This window comes from Solea solea, chromosome 18, assembly GCF_958295425.1.
Source record: "Solea solea chromosome 18, fSolSol10.1, whole genome shotgun sequence".
In the NCBI taxonomy this organism is placed as follows: Eukaryota; Metazoa; Chordata; class Actinopteri; order Pleuronectiformes; family Soleidae; genus Solea; species Solea solea.
Window position 1 is genome coordinate 414,326 of NC_081151.1, and position 21,925 is coordinate 436,250.

General features: G+C 38.8%; 1 protein-coding gene across 3 annotated transcripts in view; it reads left to right on the forward strand.

The window, feature by feature from the left end:
• Positions 1-13,633, forward strand: part of LOC131445294 (calpain-1 catalytic subunit-like) — a 35,024-nt gene extending 21,391 nt beyond the window's left edge. The window contains exons 5-26 of one of the 3 annotated variants that reach the window (XM_058616261.1): positions 3,000-3,170; positions 3,713-4,525; positions 4,638-4,707; positions 4,860-4,978; positions 6,140-6,273; positions 6,348-6,522; positions 6,752-6,826; positions 7,048-7,133; positions 7,480-7,554; positions 7,947-8,107; positions 8,584-8,741; positions 9,301-9,312; positions 9,400-9,608; positions 9,690-9,729; positions 9,817-9,894; positions 10,311-10,368; positions 10,512-10,573; positions 10,663-10,731; positions 11,006-11,084; positions 11,798-11,914; positions 12,318-12,370; positions 12,447-13,633. In XM_058616261.1, the coding sequence (XP_058472244.1) occupies positions 4,289-4,525; positions 4,638-4,707; positions 4,860-4,978; positions 6,140-6,273; positions 6,348-6,522; positions 6,752-6,826; positions 7,048-7,133; positions 7,480-7,554; positions 7,947-8,107; positions 8,584-8,741; positions 9,301-9,312; positions 9,400-9,608; positions 9,690-9,729; positions 9,817-9,894; positions 10,311-10,368; positions 10,512-10,573; positions 10,663-10,731; positions 11,006-11,084; positions 11,798-11,914; positions 12,318-12,370; positions 12,447-12,473 (2,094 nt within the window). In that variant the 5' untranslated portion in view covers positions 3,000-3,170; positions 3,713-4,288 and the 3' untranslated portion in view covers positions 12,474-13,633. The remainder of the gene's footprint in view (positions 1-2,999; positions 3,171-3,712; positions 4,526-4,637; positions 4,708-4,859; positions 4,979-6,139; positions 6,274-6,347; positions 6,523-6,751; positions 6,827-7,047; positions 7,134-7,479; positions 7,555-7,946; positions 8,108-8,583; positions 8,742-9,300; positions 9,313-9,399; positions 9,609-9,689; positions 9,730-9,816; positions 9,895-10,310; positions 10,369-10,511; positions 10,574-10,662; positions 10,732-11,005; positions 11,085-11,797; positions 11,915-12,317; positions 12,371-12,446) is intronic. The other 2 variants (XM_058616262.1, XM_058616263.1) reach the window with 2 other exon arrangements.
• The last annotated feature ends 8,292 nt before the right edge of the window (positions 13,634-21,925 follow it).

A 21,925-nucleotide genomic window follows, 5' to 3' on the forward strand; every position in this document is an offset into this window, starting at 1 on the left:
CATTAGTGTGGATGTGGGAGCTGCAGATCCACTGCTGCCTCACTTTATACAAAAAGTCATTCAAATAGAAACAACGGAGTCACAAAATAACACCATTCAAGTGAATGTTAGAGGCAACACAATCGCTTTGATTGATAAACAAATTCTTATTAAAGTCTGAAGCCTTTAATGCATCACTAACTCATACAATCCCACTCCACATAACCTGCACTATCGCTTTAACTGTGCCATTCACACACAACAGTGAGTGTTCATATGAATCCAAACAACACTTCCTGCCTTTGTTCAAACACAGGAAGTGCACCAATCACAATCACAGGAAAGAGAGAATGACCCTCTCCACCCACACGGCGCTCAGACTATTCACTACAATCCACTCAAACATGACCACAGTGACAAAGAGATTTTAACACTCACACAATGTCAATTTATGACTGGATTATTTTTGCAGGTTTTGAATTTCACTCTCATCATCGTTTTACTGACTTCTGTAATCTGAGTTTTTCCTTAGAAGCAGTGAAGGAGCGTGATGTTGAGAAGCTGTTCATCACCTGAGAGCCTCAATGTGTTGTTGTGAAGTCTGTCGTACACTCAACACTTCCTGTGTTTGTTTAAAGGCAGGGCACGCACACACACGCACACAAACACACACACACACACACACACGCACGCACGCACGCACGCACGCAAGCACACACACACACACACACACACACACACGCAAGCGCACACACACACACACACGCAAGCACACACACGCAAGCACACGCACTCACACTCACACACACACACACGCACGCAAGCACATGCACACACACACACACACACACATACACACGCACGCAAGCACACGCACTCACACACACACACACACACACTCTAGGACTCTTGAGGCTTGTTGACTTTTATAAGCCTTACGTAACTATATTGAAACAGACAGACAGACAGACAGACAGACAGACAGACTGAGGAGAGCGTGCCTTTGAGGTTATTAGAGAGAATATTCTGCAGAGTAGTTGTCACTGTTTTGAAATGCAGCAATAATAATGCACAAACAAACATTTGCTCTAGTACTAATGTATGCAAACATCCATAAAACACAGAGTATATACAGAGGCTGTAAGAATGTGTCTCGGGGACCTGATCAGACTCTATAAACACACTAAAGCAAAAAGTCCTCAGAATGTTTAAATGTGTAAATATGTCACAGTTCAAAGTTCACTTGGCTCGTTTTTTTGAGCAAATCTCGTTTTGTGACGTCTGCACAATTATTGCTGCTTTATATCACAACTGAAAATGCAGTATAAAGTGAATTAGAACTTTGACTCAACAACCAAAGACAAGAATAGGAAATGAAACCCTGAATATGTGACCTATAAACACGCCCCCCCAGAATGTCCATATAAGGAGTTGTGTGTTATTCCCACAGCAATTTACCATGAGTGCACCTGCGGCACAGATCCGTGCCCGCGTGAGCACTAAGGGTTAACTACTCTGCTCACTATTCACCAAAAATGAAGTGGTTTATCAAAAAGGATAAAACAATATGTAAATATATATACTTATATATTTGTATAGAATTATATTTGGTCATAATCATGAGATCTTCATCCAGCTGTGACTCAGAAGGCATTATTGTGACTTCAAAATGTTTTGATGAATGTTCCAAAAGGAGAAAAGTCTTGTTATATATATATATATATATATATATATGTATATTGTTACGAGTCCCTCTTTTACATTTACTTAATAATAATAATAATAATAATAATAATAATGTCATTATACGTACATGGGAAGATTTAAGGTTTATAAGAGTGACTTTTGATCACAGACGGTTTATTGTGTCAGAGAGAGAGAGAGACAGACAGACAGAGAGAGAGACACACAGAGAGAGAGACACACAGAGAAAGAGAGAGACAGAGATTCATTGCTTTCTTGAGGCAATTAAAAGTGAGTGAATGATTGACGGTGATAATAAATGTAGTAATAATGTATTATTTTTAAGGGCAATTATAAATGATTTTATAAGGGTTAGGGTTTGATAAATGTTTAACTTGTGCATGACACAGAGGATTCTCTAAATAACTAATACATATAAAACTGAAAGCTTTTCATTCACAAAGAAGAGATTAAGACGAGCAGAATAAACAAGTTAAAAATGTTAAAGACGGGAAAACTTGAAAAAGATCAAATAAGTTAAATAAAAATAACTATGAAAGTAAATGAAAATGATCTTCAAATATAATTAGAAATAATAATGTATTGAAATAAAATGACTAAATAGATGAAGTAGATAGAAAAGATGAGTGAAAAGCACTCAGAAGCAGAAAAGGTCAAAGTCTTATTTGCATACAGTGGTTTCAATTCACATGAATCTGAAGATGAGAAAACGCGTTTCACCCTCGCACACAACAACTGAAGAGGGATTAGATGTAGTCCCCCTGGGGCGGATTATTGACCTGTCTGCACCTGCACAGGTGTTGTCACGCTTGTTGTAGTTTGTGTTAGAGAGTTTTAACTTAATCGTTAACAGTAATTAGTCTTAGTTTAGACAGCAATAAAAGAGAAAGAAAGATATAGTTTTGTAACACTAACAGTTGCTGAGCTGCATATTAGAGGACGTCATTGTCAACTTGTCTTCAGGGACTCAAGCATTCACCTCTGTCTCCAACATAAGTCGAGAGAATGTCAGCGACAGCCACGTCTGTCTGTCATAATGTGAAAACAAAGACATGTGAAGCAGACTGATCACTGTGCTGTCTGTCATCCATACATCAGTATAGTGCAAATGTATAATGTCATAATTCTTCAGTCTAAAAGTTGAACGTTGAACTCTAAATAGCGATGGACTGATCTGGTCTCAGTCTTGACTCCGTCCCGATGATCAGTATTAAAGTGATTCAGAACCTTCAGCTGTTTCTGTCGACTAACAGTCACATGGTCAGAGAGGTTTATATGAACTGAGACCTTGTCTTTATCTGCTCTGTCTTCTGCAGCCAACAGAGAGAGCAGGTTGCACTGCAGGTGGCTGGAGGCGGGGTTTGCTCAAAGATCATTTGCATATGTTAGCAGGTAACAAAAGGGCGGCTGTAGCTCGAGGCAGCGACAGGCTTTATATAAGTGTCAGAACCTGTTCCCTTGCACTCTCGTCTCTCCTGAGCTGTGAGGTAAGACTGACTTAAAGTTTCTGACTTAATGTGCTTTTTTACAAATAAATCTGCACACTTCATAGTTTGGCTTACTTGAAGCTCTTACTTACTTCTAGCTCTTATTTGTACCCAAATGTTTAATATAATATATAATATGTTATATAATAATATATGTTTTATATTGGATAAAAGCGTCTGCAAAATGACATGTAATGTAATGTAATGAAGTGAATCACTGTAAGAAACAAGGGAGCAGATGTTCTAGTGTGTTGTAGATCAATTTTTACTTTTATTCACAAAATACTTGAAACACGTTCTTATGAAAAACGTGATCATTTAAAAACTTAAGTTAAAAGGATGCAGAGCTGATCACACATCTGTTAAGAAACCTTGTTTTGACACAAATGTTTTATTCTACTCAGCATATAATATAATAATCATAAAATAATATAATATAATATAATATAATAATCATAAAATTATATAATATAATATAATCATCATAAAATGTTCCATATGAAAATTAATACAATCATGGAATGTTGAAAACAAATCATCAGGTTTTATTTAGGAGCTGAAATCTCAGCAGCTTCAGTGACCAACTGTCAGGACTGCAGTTACGTTACACAGTAAATCAGGACCAAGACCAAGACCGAGACCAAGGCAGAGCAAGTCTGAGTCAAGACCAAGACCAAGAGTAAGACCAAGGCAGAGCAAGTCTGAGTCAAGACCAAGACCAAGACCAAGGCAGAGCAAGTCTGAGTCAAGACCAAGACCAAGGCAGAGCAAGTCTGAGTCAAGACCAAGACCAATACCAAGGCAGAGCAAGTCTGAGTCAAGACCAAGACCAAGAGTAAGACCAAGGCAGAGCAAGTCTGAGTCAAGACCAAGACCAAGAGTAAGACCAAGGCAGAGCAAGTCTGAGTCAAGACCAAGACCAAGGCAGAGCAAGTCTGAGTCAAGACCAAGACCAAGAGTAAGACCAAGGCATTGAGTCAAGACCAAAACCAAGACCAAGGCAGAGCAAGTCTGAGTCAAGACCAAGACCAAGGAAGTGAGTCAAGACCAAAACCTTTATGAAAGTGTAAACTAGGACTTGATGTGCTTCTGTTCCAGCTGAACCTGAAAGCGCAGCGATGCCTCCTCCCGGTGTGTGTCTGAACATCATGGAGGCTCGTCACAAGAAAAGTGGAATCGGCAGCTCGAGCCGCCCTGAGAGTTTATTTAACCAGGACTACGAGCAGCTGAAACGTTTCTGTCTCACAAGAAAAGTCAAGTACATCGATGAGCTGTTCCCACCGGTCACCTGGTCCATCGGCATGGGATTGCTGCGCCCCGACGATCTGTCCAAAGTGCAGTGGTTAAGACCGTGGGTGAGTGCTGTGAGAGGTCAATGCAAAGTTCATTACACTCAACTCCTTACATTGGTATATGACGACGATGATGATGATGATGATGATGCTGCTGCTGGTTCTTCCTCCTCAGGATATTTCTTCCAATCCCTCCGTTGTACTTGATGGGATCTCCAGGTTTGACTTTGAACAAGGATTAGTTGGTGAGTCCACGACAAACTGCTGCTGTGCATCGCCATGGTTCTCACACCTAAACATTATATCTATCTATACTGTAGTATCTATAGAGTATATATATATGTGTATATATATATATATGTATGTACTCTAACTGTATAAACATGCTTTCATTCAGGAAACTGTTGGTTTCTTGCATCGATCGGAGCTCTGACTTTCCAAAGTCAAGTCCTCATGCAGGTGATGCCTCCAGGGCAAACATTTCATGAGGACTACTGTGGGCTGTTTCACTTCAGGGTAAACACACACACGTACACACACGTACACACACGTACACACACGTACACACACGTACACACACGTACACACACGTACACAAGTTAATGCTGAATGTGATATTCATGATTGTGGACTGTTGCACGTAACAAAATAATATAATAACACACAGCTCAAAGTTCATAAAATATGTTGTGTTGGTTTTGCAAGAATACACACACACACACACACACACACACACAGCTGATCAGTAGATGTCAGATTTAGTAACTAAAAACTTTTGCAAACCTAAACGAACAAAAACCTAAATCTAATCTAAATTCTACACACACAACCTTTGTCTGAGTTTGGGGTACAATGTGTTCAGTCTCATGTAGATATAATAAATATAATAGAATTATAATTATTTTTGTGTCATGATTTCTTGACAAATTCACAAAACTATCACGATCCCTGTCTTCACTGCAAACGTTAATGACTGATAATAATAATTAGGCTCCACCCACCCAAAAATCAATATTACAAAAGTGTTTATTGACAGTGTATCATATTACATATGACATGCTTTGCTTTGATCTGACTTTGTGGGTGTGTTATAGTGGTTATAGAAACTGACCGAAAGTTGGCACTGACTTGTGTCTTTTTTGGCGTAGATGAACTGGCTCTTGGCTCTTGCATAAGAGAGTGGGTGGAGGTTTGTGATAAGGTCTGGTGGCACAAGGTCAGAACTGAAGAGACACAGCAGTTGTCTGGACAGAAGGCTTAGAACCTCCCGGTCCTCATGAGATCCAAAGAAATGCTCACAGTAGCCGCCGCCGCCGCCGTAGAGAAGCTGCTGGTGTGAAAACAGAAGCTTGAAAACTCTTCCTCAGTCCACACACAAACATCTTTAGCTTGCAGGACACGACTGTACACTCTGTACACTGTTTGTTATCAGACACGTCTTTTTCCTTTATTAAAGTTCTTTCTCAATGTGGGCGTGGCCATCATAGCACAGCTGCACGAAACTGCCCTGACATTGTTCTGACTCAGTGATTAAAGAGACTCTGAGTCCAGTCGAGCGGAGCTAGAACTGTATGATAGAAAAAGCTCCACGTGTGTCAGTGTCTGATACAACGACACCTCAATAAAAATATGAACCAATGGAAAAAGAAAACGATGATTGTCTTTTTGTGTCACCAGTTCTGGAGGTTTGGGATGTGGGTGGACGTCGTCATTGATGACAAACTTCCAACAATAAATGGCCGACTAATCTTTGTCCACTCCAAAGACCCAAATGAGTTCTGGCCAGCTTTGTTGGAGAAAGCCTACGCCAAGTATGAAAGGACACGAGTTCATGAATGAATTGTTTTTGTGTTTCCTTTTTTGAACATGCATCTACTTGTGTCAGGGTTTGTGGTTCCTATGCCGACATGAGAGCTGGGACTCCAGCAGAGGCTATGATGGACTTCACTGGTGGTGTCCTCATGCACATCGACCTGTCGGATCCTCCAGCAAACATGTGGGACCTGATGTTCAGGGCGGGACAGACCACTTCACTGATGAGCTGCGGGACACATCCGGGGGTAACGCACAAATCCAGAACTCACACGGCAGTTTGTCTTGGACGTTGTTGTTGTTGTGACAGTGTGAGAGTTAATGTTAGAATAAGACTCTACTTACTAAACTCTACATGCATTAGTCATTGTAACACCCTGGCTGGACAGAGCTGATTCCTACATCGATCTTTAATTTCCTCCCTGTCTTAAAGATCAGTCCACTTTCACACAGGTGAAGTGTGTCTTTGTTTTGCAGGAGACGTCTGACAACACTGTGCTCAGAAATGGATTGGTCCAAGGCCATGCGTACACCGTGACGGGTCTCAAACAGGTACAGACTTAGTAGGAAGTCCAACAAGCCTTTTGTGTAACTGTCTAAACTTTGGAACGACTTACAGATGGAAATGAAATCTGCTCCTCGAGCTTCACTATAGACACTATTTTATGATGTCACTGTTTTTAAATCTGTAAGTCGTTTCAAACATACTGTACTTTTATTATTTATTGCACAATTATGTCATGGAAGCTTCTTCTCTGTTGATTGATGGCCAGTTAACCAGTGGAGGGAAACTTGTACACCTGGTGCGTTTGTGGAACCCCTGGGGAAAAGGAGAGTGGAATGGAGACTGGAGCGACAAGTAAGTTCACAACTACACCAGCAGCAAACACACCAAACTAAACTCTGATTAAAGACAAGCATGAAATATGAGTGAGTGGATCAAAGGAAGTGTCCTGCAGCCGGGTTGATCCGGCCTTGTTCTGGACCAATCCCAGGATCCACCTCAGGCTGTACATCCAAACAAGCTACAGGATCTCTGAGCTCTGAACTGGGTTCAGCACAATCTACACCATTAGCTGCATTAGCTAAACTAGTGGGTGCCACTCGCACAAAAGTGTTTGTTGTGTTTCTCTGTGACTCTGTGAAGTGGACGATCCCTGACGGAGACACTTCCTGTACATGTCTTCTCATTCGTTGTCTTTCAGGTCCTCACTGTGGCTCACTGTCAACGCTCAGGACCGTCACATGTGCCACTCAGTGCGAGATGATGGAGAGTTCTGGTAAACTCATATAAAACAATAATAATGATAACAATACTAATAATTATTATCTTCTTCACAAGATAATAATTATTAATTCAGTCAGAAACACAGGATGTTTTTAAAGCAGAGATAAAGGAGGGGACTGAGAACTGTGACTGTGACCGTGTGCAGAACATGAACATGTCATAAATGGAACATCATTTACTAAACTAATGTTTTATTCATGAAAATCTGAAACACATGTTTTTTAGAGCAGAAACTTCCCTGGAAAAGGTTTACTGACATCGTTAGGATCATTGGTTTCTATTAGTTCAGGGTTTTCTGCACTGGCTTCATTTTCAGGATCCATCGATTCTTCATATGCAGAAGCAGTTTTTCTGTTTACAGCATGTGTGATTGTCCCCTGACAGGATGACCCTGCAAGAGGTCTGTCAATTCTACAGTGATCTGAGCATCTGCTGCCTCACTCCAAACTTCCTCGATGGAAACTCTTCTTGTCACTGGACGGCCTCCGTGCTCGAGGGCAGGTGGGTTTCAGGAATCACTGCTGGAGGATGTCCACAAAACAAAGGTCTGTTTATGTGAGGAGACACGTAATTGTTCTTTCATTCATTCATTCATTCATTCATTCATTCATTCATTCATTCATTCATCTTTATCCTCCACACGAGGGTTGCGTGTGTGGTGCACCATGGGCGTTCAGTTGTAACACGTGTGAAATCACCAGCACGATTTAATAAATGAACAATAAATAAATAAAAAATAAAGGTTTTTGTTGTATTTTTAGCACAACGTTAGAAGTTCAGTCAAAATAAAAAAGCTCTTGCAGTTACTGGGGAAACCAGCTGGACAGGAACGAGGAAACAACCAAACAATGTGATGAAGATGAGATAAGATAAACTTTTACACAGCGTCACAGAGGATTTATGACTCCATGAGCACGTAATACAACACAGAACTGCATTTTAACTGTTCGAAAAAGTAAATCATTAACAGTCCGTCTGAGCCGCGTGTTAAAACCTGTTTGTTTGTGTCTTTGTTTACCAGAAAGTTTCTGGACTAATCCTCAGTATCGGGTCAGGATCGATGGTCAGCATTCAGAGAGAGACGGTGAGAAGAACACGCTGCTTTCTCTCATGCAAAAACCCGACAAGCAGAACAGGCACCTGGTCCAGAACCTCCACATCGGATTATCTGTATTTGAAGTAAACACTGACTTCTTGTTGTTGACCTTTTGTTTTGTTCCAGTAGGAAAAGCCTGTCATATGAACAGTGTGACGCTGAGCTGGATATTATTGCAACACATCGTTCCTATTTCATGACGTTTTTGTCACTTTTGCTGTTTGACATCCCAGAACACACGAGCTGTTGATCACAGCTGATCAAACAGGTTATTCTGTGACTTTATCCACTAAACTGTGTCTCTGTGAGCTGAACATGTTGCTTTTCTCTCTGGACTTTGGTGAAGGGAAAATGAGCAGTTTCTGACAAGGAGGTAAAGCAGTGAACAATAAAATACAAGAGCAACAATGGCCATGTGTTATTTTAAAGAGAGTATGTTCATTCTCTTTTAGATGCATCGCTGTTTTATTGTGAGTGAATATCTGAGGCGAAAACTCAGCCTTTGCTTTAAATCCATGATAGAAAATAAGAACGACATTTTAAATGTATTCTATAAATATATGAATGACATCATTATAATTCTAATTTATTTCCCATTTTCTCCAACATGAACTCCCCGTGAACTCCTAATTTTTCCATAAGGTGCCTGAACAAGTAAGAGACGACACACTTTCATGTCTCATCCACACGGTGGCGCTCTTCTGTGAGGTCATAGGGTGACAGAGTTGTGTGTTATCACAGTACAGGACACACAGAGGGAAGTTCCCGGCCACGTTCTTCAGCACACACACTCCTGCTGCCCAAACCAAAACCTACCTGAACGCACGGCAGGTGATGGAGTCGCTCGCCCTGAAGCCTGGAGATTACCTGATCGTTCCGTCCACCTACCGTCCCAACGAGACGTCCTCCTTCATCCTGACCATCCACTCCAAAACTGACGCCCACGGCTAGTACGAGCACAGTCTCCGCCCACTACTGTACTGCTGTTTATATTAAGAATTAATGGCTGCACACCTGTGTTTTGTCTACAGTGAGAATTCCAACGACTATAAAAATGAACCACTTCAGAAGGTGAGCGAGGTTTAACAGGATTCCGTTACTGTTTGGAATTTTCTTGCGTTTGACGCCGGAATCTTTGTCTTACTTTCCCATTGTTAGTCTCCACTGGAGGAGCAAAGAGAGAATCCACAGGACGACAAGAAGAAGACGACCCTCTTCCACGAGCACTCAGACAAGGTCAGCAGATCATGTGCTGCTGGACTCTTAGAAAAGGTTTATTGAGTGATGTCAACATCTCCTGAAGAGTTAATGGTCTCCATAGTTTCAGGTCTTCTATTATTGAAAGTGTTTTTCCATTCAGAGGTAAATGGATGAATGATGATAAAGAAAGGCAATGAGATATCACATTATGTCAAAATCTACAGATTTATGTGTAAAGATAAATGAGCTTAATAAAGAAGGTTTAGGCACGAACATCATGTTTCTGTAATAGTGAAACTGGTTAAATAATAATTATACACACACATTATATTTACACCTCATCAACATGCGAACATGGTCTGTGAATAGATTCTCACTATTATATTATCATTTTATGTGTTGTGCACTTTCATCTCAACATCCTGACCTCTGACCTCTGACCTTGTTTGTAGTATGAGGAAGTGGACGCAGAGCAGCTCCAGAAGCTCCTGAATGAAAACATCTTGAAAGGTTTGGACTGTAAATAAAACTGTGCTCACTTGTGTGCGTGCGTGTGTGTGTGTGTGTGTGTGTGTGTGTGTGCGTGTGCGTGCGTGTGTGTGTGTGTGTGTGTGTGCGCGCGCAGCTGACGCAGAGTTTGTGCTTTCCCTCAGGAGAGCTGAAGTCTGGAGGCTTCAGCGTCAATGACTGTCGCAGCATGGTCGCTCTGATGGACGTATCCTTTCAGGATCCATGTGACTCTCAAAGTTAGAATCCAGATTCCATGTAAAGATTGTGTTGTTGACTTAACACTGAGGGGAACAGAAGTCCATCACTGGAAAACTCAACAGAGAGGAATTTGTCTATCTGTGGAACAAGGTTGTGAAGTACAAGGTAAAAAGGAATCGAAGCTTTGACCGTAGATGACGTTTGATGACGTTTGATGACGTTTGACCGTAGATGACGTTTGATGACGTTTGACGACGTTTGACCGTAGATAACGTTTGATGACGTTTGACCGTAGATGACGTTTGATGACGTTTGACCGTAGATGACGTTTGACCGTAGATGACGTTTGATGACGTTTGACCGTAGATGACGTTTGATGACGTTTGACTGTAGATGACGAGGGAAACGTTCCTGACCGCTGTCTGTGTTCTTTTCTTAGAACATTTTCTTCCTCACTGATGTTTCCCGGACTGGAACGCTGTCACTGAGTGAACTGAGGAACGCATTTGAAGCTTCAGGTTCCTGTTTATTCTTAATGTGATTGTCATGGAACATCTCAGTGTTCCCCACCTTTAATGCTGAGTTATTGACACATGGTCAGCACTGCCTGTGTACGCCCCCTGCTGGCACCTTGTACTAAGAAGCAGCTTAAAGTCAGACATGATTATTATTTAGTATCTCGTTATTGGAAATCTTTCATTGAGATTTAGTGGATCGACACAGAACTGCAGCGCTCGTGTCCCTGTGAGTTTAAAAGAGAGTTTTTAGAGAAAGCAGTTTATGAAGGTGTAGCAGGAAACTTTACCTTCATGTGGTTAGAACGTGTTCAGGTTTAATCAGGCTTGTTTTTTTTTTTTTTTGTTTCTTTTGCGAAAACCATTTTTTTCCTGTTGCCCACGCTGGTTTTGTTTTAGGCTTGTTTGCTGTACTGGTGACTGAGGGTGAGCGATATGTAATAATATATTGACTTTATTTTATTGGCCCACAGGTGGTCATGTGACACTGACTCCTGCTCACTGCTGCAGCATGGAGTTCATTTAAAGACTCTGTGATCTCTTTACACACATGACAGAAAACAAGTGTTCACTCTCCACTGGATTTTCAGTAAAAAAATACAAATGTCAGCATTGTTCAGCCTGTAGTTCACACTGTAGTTCACACTGTAGTTCTGCCTGTAACATGTTAACATGTCAACAGAGTGAGCACTGACACTTGTGCATGTGTTGGTCAGGAAAGAGGCTCAGCGATGCCATGCTGAATCTGATGGCTCTGCGTTACGGCACGTCCTCTGGACACATAACACTGGAGAGCTTCATCACTCTCATCCTGCGCTTGGACTGCATGTACAGTAAGTTACACCATGATGATAATTTATAGGCCACCACCTGGTTACCAGTGCACACATGATGAGCCAGGAGAACCAGTGTTTGAGACCCGGTCAGAACAAGAGGTCACATGTTCTCCCTGTGTGTGCGTGGGTTTTCTCCAGGTTCCTCCCACAGTCCAAAAACATGCAGATTTGGGGATTAGGTAATTAGACACAGGTGTAAAAACAAATCTCTGATTGTGGTTGTCTCTGACTCCGCCCATCGCCCTATGTCAGCTGAGATCGGCACAGCACCCCCTGTGACGCTCATATGTGGAGGATAAAGCCGTATAAAATAGATGAGCCAGGAGGAACTGTACCTGCGTATCATGTCGACTACATGTTAACGCATTCATACTTCAACACTTTGTTTGTTGCTCAACAGAAATCTTCAATAAACTGTCTGATGGGAAAGCCATGTCTCTCCAAGAGTCAGAGGTAATACGGCGTTATCAGTGTCTCACTATCACAGTGTTAATCATTCCTAACACTGTCAATGTTTCTCTGTTTGCAGTGGATTTACATTTCCATGTACACTTAACCTGACAAAGAAGAAGACGCCGTGGACAATGATCTCAATGTTTCTCTGAGAATGAACTTTGTTAAAGGTGCAGTCTGCAAAACTTTGGTGAAATTATTTCCATTTGGTAGAAATGATGCAAAAAAATACTGTTTTATTTTAGTGAACCTTTACATTTACACCAGGAGCAGGTTAGACTGCTGTTTATCTCATAGAGAAATAATCACCTCTGGAATTTTGCTGCTAAATGAAGATTGCACTGATTGTTTTGCATGCACACACACGGAAACAACACATACACGTAGAGAAGAAACCATGATAATAATAATAATAATTATAACAATACAAACATGTAATACATAATAAGATAAGTCAATAAAAGCCAAGCAAATAAATAGGTTTTTAGCAGACACTGGACAGACAGACAGACAGACAGACATACTACTGTCAGACAGACAGACATACTACTGTCAGACAGACAGACAGAAACAAGAGAGAAAAAAGCATTAAGGCCAAAACAAGTGACTTGAGCACAATGACCACAAGAGGAAGTGAAACCAGCTTTGAACATTTATTTATATTATTCATTATAAAACAAATACATTTTTGTTCTTTTCATGTTTTCCAGTTATAGGAGATCAGTGTGGCGTGCACATACACACACTTACACACACATACACACACTTACACACACTTACACAACTCTTTAATTGTTGCACATGACAAAAGATTTCAAATAAAGATTGACAGTGTTGATGTCAGGTTCAAACAAAGTGAGTCATTCCTTCCACACGCATGTCAAAGACCTGTTTTGTCACGGACGTGCAGCTGTGATGCACTTCTGCCCTCTTGTGGGTGAAAACAGTAAAGCACAACAGAGACATTGACATGTTACTGTTGCAAAGCAGGATGTGATGATCATGACCAAGCAGAACAGATTTAAAGTCATGTGAAAAGAAACATTATCATCGTTGTTGTTGTTGTTGCTTTCATTCCTCCACTCGTTTTGTTTCCAGCTCATTTCACACATCAAAAAAACATTTATGTTTATTTTAGTAAATGTCTTTGTCTGGTGTTTCTATTGTCTTTTTAAATGATTCCGCTCTCCCTCATAAGGCCACAGTTATAAATAAGAATGTGTTCTTAATCTGGCCTGAAATAAAAAGGATGTTGCTGCTTTATGTGTGCTTCTTCCACCTCGGTATGCAGCGCTGGAATGTCGATAAGACTGAACGTGAAGTGAACTCGTGTGGCAACGGTTTGCATGTAACAGACATTTGTTTATACTGTATTTAAAGGCTCCAAATGACAGCTCTTCCTTTTGTTTGGTCAAACATGGAGGATATTTGTGTTTCTGTACCTATGAACCTGGAAGACTCTCAGTCACAAAACTGATGCTTTCATGAAGGAAACCGTTATCATACTACATGTATTAGCACATTATTCGTGTGTATCTTCTTTTTCAGGTTTTTTATTGTTTATTCAGTTATTTCTCTGCCCCAGAGATCAGTGTGCAGTTCCTTCATCTGCACCAGGATGATTTGTTTGTTTTAGTGTTTCCTTTGTTAGACACTGACAACATGTCTACACTACACATGCTCCATCGCATTCACTGACACACATTATGCAATCATTGCCTCAGGTGGATATATATGTATATATATATATATAAAACACAATTATTTACAATGTAATAAGTCATTAAATGTCATTCAGCAGACGCTTTTATCCAATTGAGTACAACCTGCCAGGGGTGGAGTTGAACTTGCGACCATGAAGGCTGTGGCACACAGGGTACCTGTCTTAACCACTGATCCAATCCACCGCGATTGCATGCCACTTATTTTGACACTTATGGTTCTGGCACTAAGGAGGAAGAAAAAGGGTAGATCGTTTTTATTGGTATGAAACTGTACCACATTAGTCCATTTCCATTATACAATAGCATATTTAAAATATTTTTTGTCAGAAATTAAATAGTATAAAAATTTGGTATCATTACTTATTTTTAAGAGAATAAACAAACTTATTATATGCCTATTTTTTTTACAAGCTGTTCAAACTGCATTAGTGAAGTGCAGTGGATCCAAAGCCCAAATAGTCTTTTTTCAGCATTTACAGCGGGCAACTGAGTTTCCATGAACTTTGACCTCTTCCCTGATAATAATGTTAATGCTTCGGTTGATGTGCACCCTCTGCTGGTATGACTTGCAACAACATAGTACATGAGATGCATTTGGTGACTTTTTAAACGACATGCTAAACTATGACGTTGTTGACCGATTTAGGACGACATACTATACTATGACTTTTTGGAGTGATTTTGGACGACATACTATACTATGACTTTTTTGACCGATTTTGGACGACATACTATACTATGACTTTTTTGACCGATTTTGGACGACATACTATACTATGACTTTTTTGACCGATTTTGGACGACATACTATACTATGACGTTTTTGACGGATTTTGGACGACATACTATAGTATGACTTTTTGGAGTGATTTTGGACGACATACTATACTATGACTTTTTTGACGGATTTTGGACGACATACTATACTATGACGTTTTTGACCGATTTTGGACGACATACTATACTATGACTTTTTGGAGTGATTTTGGACGACATACTATACTATGACTTTTTGGAGTGATTTTGGACGACATACTATACTATGACTTTTTTGACCGATTTTGGACGACATACTATACTATGACTTTTTGGAGTGATTTTGGACGACATACTATACTATGACTTTTTTGACCGATTTTGGACGACATACTATACTATGACTTTTTGGAGTGATTTTGGACGACATACTATACTATGACTTTTTTGACCGATTTTGGACGACATACTATACTATGACTTTTTGGAGTGATTTTGGACGACATACTATACTATGACTTTTTTGACCGATTTTGGACGACATACTATACTATGACTTTTTTGACCGATTTTGGACGACATACTATACTATGACTTTTTTGACCGATTTTGGACGACATACTATACTATGACGTTTTTGACGGATTTTGGACGACATACTATAGTATGACTTTTTGGAGTGATTTTGGACGACATACTATACTATGACTTTTTTGACGGATTTTGGACGACATACTATACTATGACGTTTTTGACCGATTTTGGACGACATACTATACTATGACTTTTTGGAGTGATTTTGGACGACATACTATACTATGACGTTTTTGACGGATTTTGGACGACATACTATACTATGACTTTTTGGAGTGATTTTGGACGACATACTATACTATGACTTTTTTGACGGATTTTGGACGACATACTATACTATGACTTTTTGGAGTGATTTTGGACGACATACTATACTATGACTTTTTTGACGGATTTTGGACGACATACTATACTATGACGTTTTTGACCGATTTTGGACGACATACTATACTATGACTTTTTGGAGTGATTTTGGACGACATACTATACTATGACTTTTTGGAGTGATTTTGGACGACATACTATACTATGACGTTTTTGACGGATTTTGGACGACATACTATACTATGACTTTTTGGAGTGATTTTGGACGACATACTATACTATGACTTTTTTGACGGATTTTGGACGACATACTATACTATGACTTTTTTGACGGATTTTGGACGACATACTATACTATGACATTTTGGAGTGATTTTGGACGACATACTATACTATGACTTTTTTGACGGATTTTGGACGACATACTATACTATGACGTTTTTGACCGATTTTGGACGACATACTATACAATGACTTTTTGGAGTGATTTTGGACGACATACTATACTATGACTTTTTTGACCGATTTTGGACGACATACTATACTATGACTTTTTGGAGTGATTTTGGACGACATACTATACTATGACTTTTTGGAGTGATTTTGGACGACATACTATACTATGACTTTTTTGACGGATTTTGGACGACATACTATACTATGACGTTTTTGACCGATTTTGGACGACATACTATACTATGACTTTTTGGAGTGATTTTGGACGACATACTATACTATGACTTTTTGGAGTGATTTTGGACGACATACTATACTATGACGTTTTTGACGGATTTTGGACGACATACTATACTATGACATTTTGGAGTGATTTTGGACGACATACTATACTATGACTTTTTTGACGGATTTTGGACGACATACTATACTATGACGTTTTTGACCGATTTTGGACGACATACTATACTATGACTTTTTGGAGTGATTTTGGACGACATACTATACTATGACTTTTTGGAGTGATTTTGGACGACATACTTTACTATGACGTTTTTGACGGATTTTGGACGACATACTATACTATGACTTTTTGGAGTGATTTTGGACGACATACTATACTATGACTTTTTTGACGGATTTTGGACGACATACTATACTATGACGTTTTTGACCGATTTTCGACGACATACTATACTATGACTTTTTTGACCGATTTTGGACGACATACTATACTATGACGATTATGACCGATTTTGGACGACATACTATACTATGACTTTTTTGACGGATTTTGGACGACATACTATACTATGACGTTTTTGACCGATTTTGGACGACATACTACACTATGACTTTTTTGACCGATTTTGGACGACATACTATACTATGACGTTTTTGACCGATTTTGGACGACATACTATACTATGACTTTTTGGAGTGATTTTGGACGACATACTATACTATGACTTTTTGGAGTGATTTTGGACGACATACTATACTATGACGTTTTTGACGGATTTTGGACGACATACTATACTATGACATTTTGGAGTGATTTTGGACGACATACTATACTATGACTTTTTTGACGGATTTTGGACGACATACTATACTATGACGTTTTTGACCGATTTTGGACGACATACTATACTATGACTTTTTGGAGTGATTTTGGACGACATACTATACTATGACTTTTTGGAGTGATTTTGGACGACATACTTTACTATGACGTTTTTGACGGATTTTGGACGACATACTATACTATGACTTTTTGGAGTGATTTTGGACGACATACTATACTATGACTTTTTTGACGGATTTTGGACGACATACTATACTATGACGTTTTTGACCGATTTTGGACGACATACTACACTATGACTTTTTTGACCGATTTTGGATGACATACTATACTATGACGTTTTTGACCGATTTTGGACGACATACTATACTATGACTTTTTTGACCGATTTTGGACGACATACTATACTATGACTTTTTTGACCGATTTTGGACAACAAACTATACTATGACTTTTTTGACGGATTTTGGACGACATACTACACTATGACTTTTTTGACCGATTTTGGACGACATACTATACTATGACGTTTTTGACCGATTTTGGACGACATACTATACTATGACTTTTTTGACCGATTTTGGACGACATACTATACTATGACTTTTTTGACCGATTTTGGACAACAAACTATACTATGACTTTTTTGACGGATTTTGGACGACATAGTATACTATGACGTTTTTGACGGATTTTGGACGACATACTATACTATGACTTTTTGGAGTGATTTTGGACGACATACTATACTATGACTTTTTTGACGGATTTTGGACGACATACTATACTATGACTTTTTGGAGTGATTTTGGACGACATACTATACTATGACTTTTTTGACGGATTTTGGACGACATACTATACTATGACTTTTTTGACCGATTTTGGACGACATACTATACTATGACTTTTTTGACCGATTTTGGACGACATACTATACTATGACTTTTTTGACGGATTTTGGACGACATACTATACTATGACGTTTTTGACCGATTTTGGACGACATACTATACTATGACTTTTTGGAGTGATTTTGGACGACATACTATACTATGACTTTTTGGAGTGATTTTGGACGACATACTATACTATGACGTTTTTGACGGATTTTGGACGACATACTATACTATGACATTTTGGAGTGATTTTGGACGACATACTATACTATGACTTTTTTGACGGATTTTGGACGACATACTATACTATGACGTTTTTGACCGATTTTGGACGACATACTATACTATGACTTTTTGGAGTGATTTTGGACGACATACTATACTATGACTTTTTGGAGTGATTTTGGACGACATACTTTACTATGACGTTTTTGACGGATTTTGGACGACATACTATACTATGACTTTTTGGAGTGATTTTGGACGACATACTATACTATGACTTTTTTGACGGATTTTGGACGACATACTATACTATGACGTTTTTGACCGATTTTCGACGACATACTATACTATGACTTTTTTGACCGATTTTGGACGACATACTATACTATGACGATTATGACCGATTTTGGACGACATACTATACTATGACTTTTTTGACGGATTTTGGACGACATACTATACTATGACGTTTTTGACCGATTTTGGACGACATACTACACTATGACTTTTTTGACCGATTTTGGACGACATACTATACTATGACGTTTTTGACCGATTTTGGACGACATACTATACTATGACTTTTTTGACCGATTTTGGACGACATACTATACTATGACTTTTTTGACCGATTTTGGACAACAAACTATACTATGACTTTTTTGACGGATTTTGGACGACATAGTATACTATGACGTTTTTGACGGATTTTGGACGACATACTATACTATGACTTTTTGGAGTGATTTTGGACGACATACTATACTATGACTTTTTTGACGGATTTTGGACGACATACTATACTATGACTTTTTGGAGTGATTTTGGACGACATACTATACTATGACTTTTTTGACGGATTTTGGACGACATACTATACTATGACTTTTTTGACCGATTTTGGACGACATACTATACTATGACTTTTTTGACCGATTTTGGACGACATACTATACTATGACGATTTTGACCGATTTTGGACGACATACTATACTATGACTTTTTTGACCGATTTTGGACGACATACTGTACTATGACTTTTTGGAGTGATTTTGGACGACATACTATACTATGACTTTTTTGACGGATTTTGGACGACATACTATACTATGACTTTTTTGACGGATTTTGGACGACATACTATACTATGACTTTTTTGACGGATTTTGGACGACATACTATACTATGACGTTTTTGACCGATTTTGGACGACATACTATACTATGACTTTTTGGAGTGATTTTGGACGACATACTATACTATGACGTTTTTGACCGATTTTGGACGACATACTATACTATGACTTTTTGGAGTGATTTTGGACGACATACTATACTATGACGTTTTTGACCGATTTTGGACGACATACTATACTATGACTTTTTTGACCGATTTTGGACGACATACTATACTATGACGTTTTTGACGGATTTTGGACGACATACTATACTATGACTTTTTGGAGTGATTTTGGACGACATACTATACTATGACTTTTTTGACGGATTTTGGACGACATACTATACTATGACGTTTTTGACCGATTTTGGACGACATACTATACTATGACTTTTTTGACGGATTTTGGACGACATACTATACTATGACGTTTTTGACCGATTTTGGACGACATACTACACTATGACTTTTTTGACCGATTTTGGACGACATACTATACTATGACGTTTTTGACCGATTTTGGACGACATACTATACTATGACTTTTTTGACCGATTTTGGACGACATACTATACTATGACTTTTTTGACCGATTTTGGACAACAAACTATACTATGACTTTTTTGACGGATTTTGGACGACATAGTATACTATGACGTTTTTGACGGATTTTGGACGACATACTATACTATGACTTTTTGGAGTGATTTTGGACGACATACTATACTATGACTTTTTTGACGGATTTTGGACGACATACTATACTATGACTTTTTGGAGTGATTTTGGACGACATACTATACTATGACTTTTTTGACGGATTTTGGACGACATACTATACTATGACTTTTTTGACGGATTTTGGACGACATACTATACTATGACTTTTTTGACCGATTTTGGACGACATACTATACTATGACTTTTTTGACCGATTTTGGACGACATACTACACTATGACGATTTTGACCGATTTTGGACGACATACTATACTATGACTTTTTTGACCGATTTTGGACGACATACTGTACTATGACTTTTTGGAGTGATTTTGGACGACATACTATACTATGACTTTTTTGACGGATTTTGGACGACATACTATACTATGACTTTTTGGAGTGATTTTGGACGACATACTATACTATGACGTTTTTGACCGATTTTGGACGACATACTATACTATGACTTTTTGGAGTGATTTTGGACGACATATTATACTATGACTTTTTTGACCGATTTTGGACGACATACTATACTATGACGTTGTTGACCGATTTTGGACGACATACTATACTATGACTTTTTGGAGTGATTTTGGACGACATACTATACTATGACTTTTTTGACCGATTTTGGACGACATACTATACTATGACGTTGTTGACCGATTTTGGACGACATACTATACTATGACTTTTTGGAGTGATTTTGGACGACATACTATACTATGACTTTTTGGAGTGATTTTGGACGACATACTATACTATGACTTTTTTGACCGATTTTGGACGACATACTATACTATGACTTTTTTGACGGATTTTGGACGACATACTATACTATGACGTTTTTGACGGATTTTGGACGACATACTATACTATGACTTTTTGGAGTGATTTTGGACGACATACTATACTATGACTTTTTTGACCGATTTTGGACGACATACTATACTATGACGTTTTTGACCGATTTTGGACGACATACTATACTATGACTTTTTGGAGTGATTTTGGACGACATACTATACTATGACTTTTTGGAGTGATTTTGGACGACATACTATACTATGACGTTTTTGACGGATTTTGGACGACATACTATACTATGACATTTTGGAGTGATTTTGGACGACATACTATACTATGACTTTTTTGACCGATTTTGGACGACATACTATACTATGAAGTTTTTGACGGATTTTGGACGACATACTATACTATGACATTTTGGAGTGATTTTGGACGACATACTATACTATGACTTTTTTGACCGATTTTGGACGACATACTATACTATGACTTTTTTGACGGATTTTGGACGACATACTATACTATGACGTTTTTGACGGATTTTGGACGACATACTATACTATGACTTTTTGGAGTGATTTTGGACAACATACTATACTATGACTTTTTTGACGGATTTTGGACGACATACTATACTATGACGTTTTTGACCGATTTTGGACGACATACTATACTATGACTTTTTGGAGTGATTTTGGACGACATACTATACTATGACTTTTTTGACCGATTTTGGACGACATACTATACTATGACGTTTTTGACGGATTTTGGAC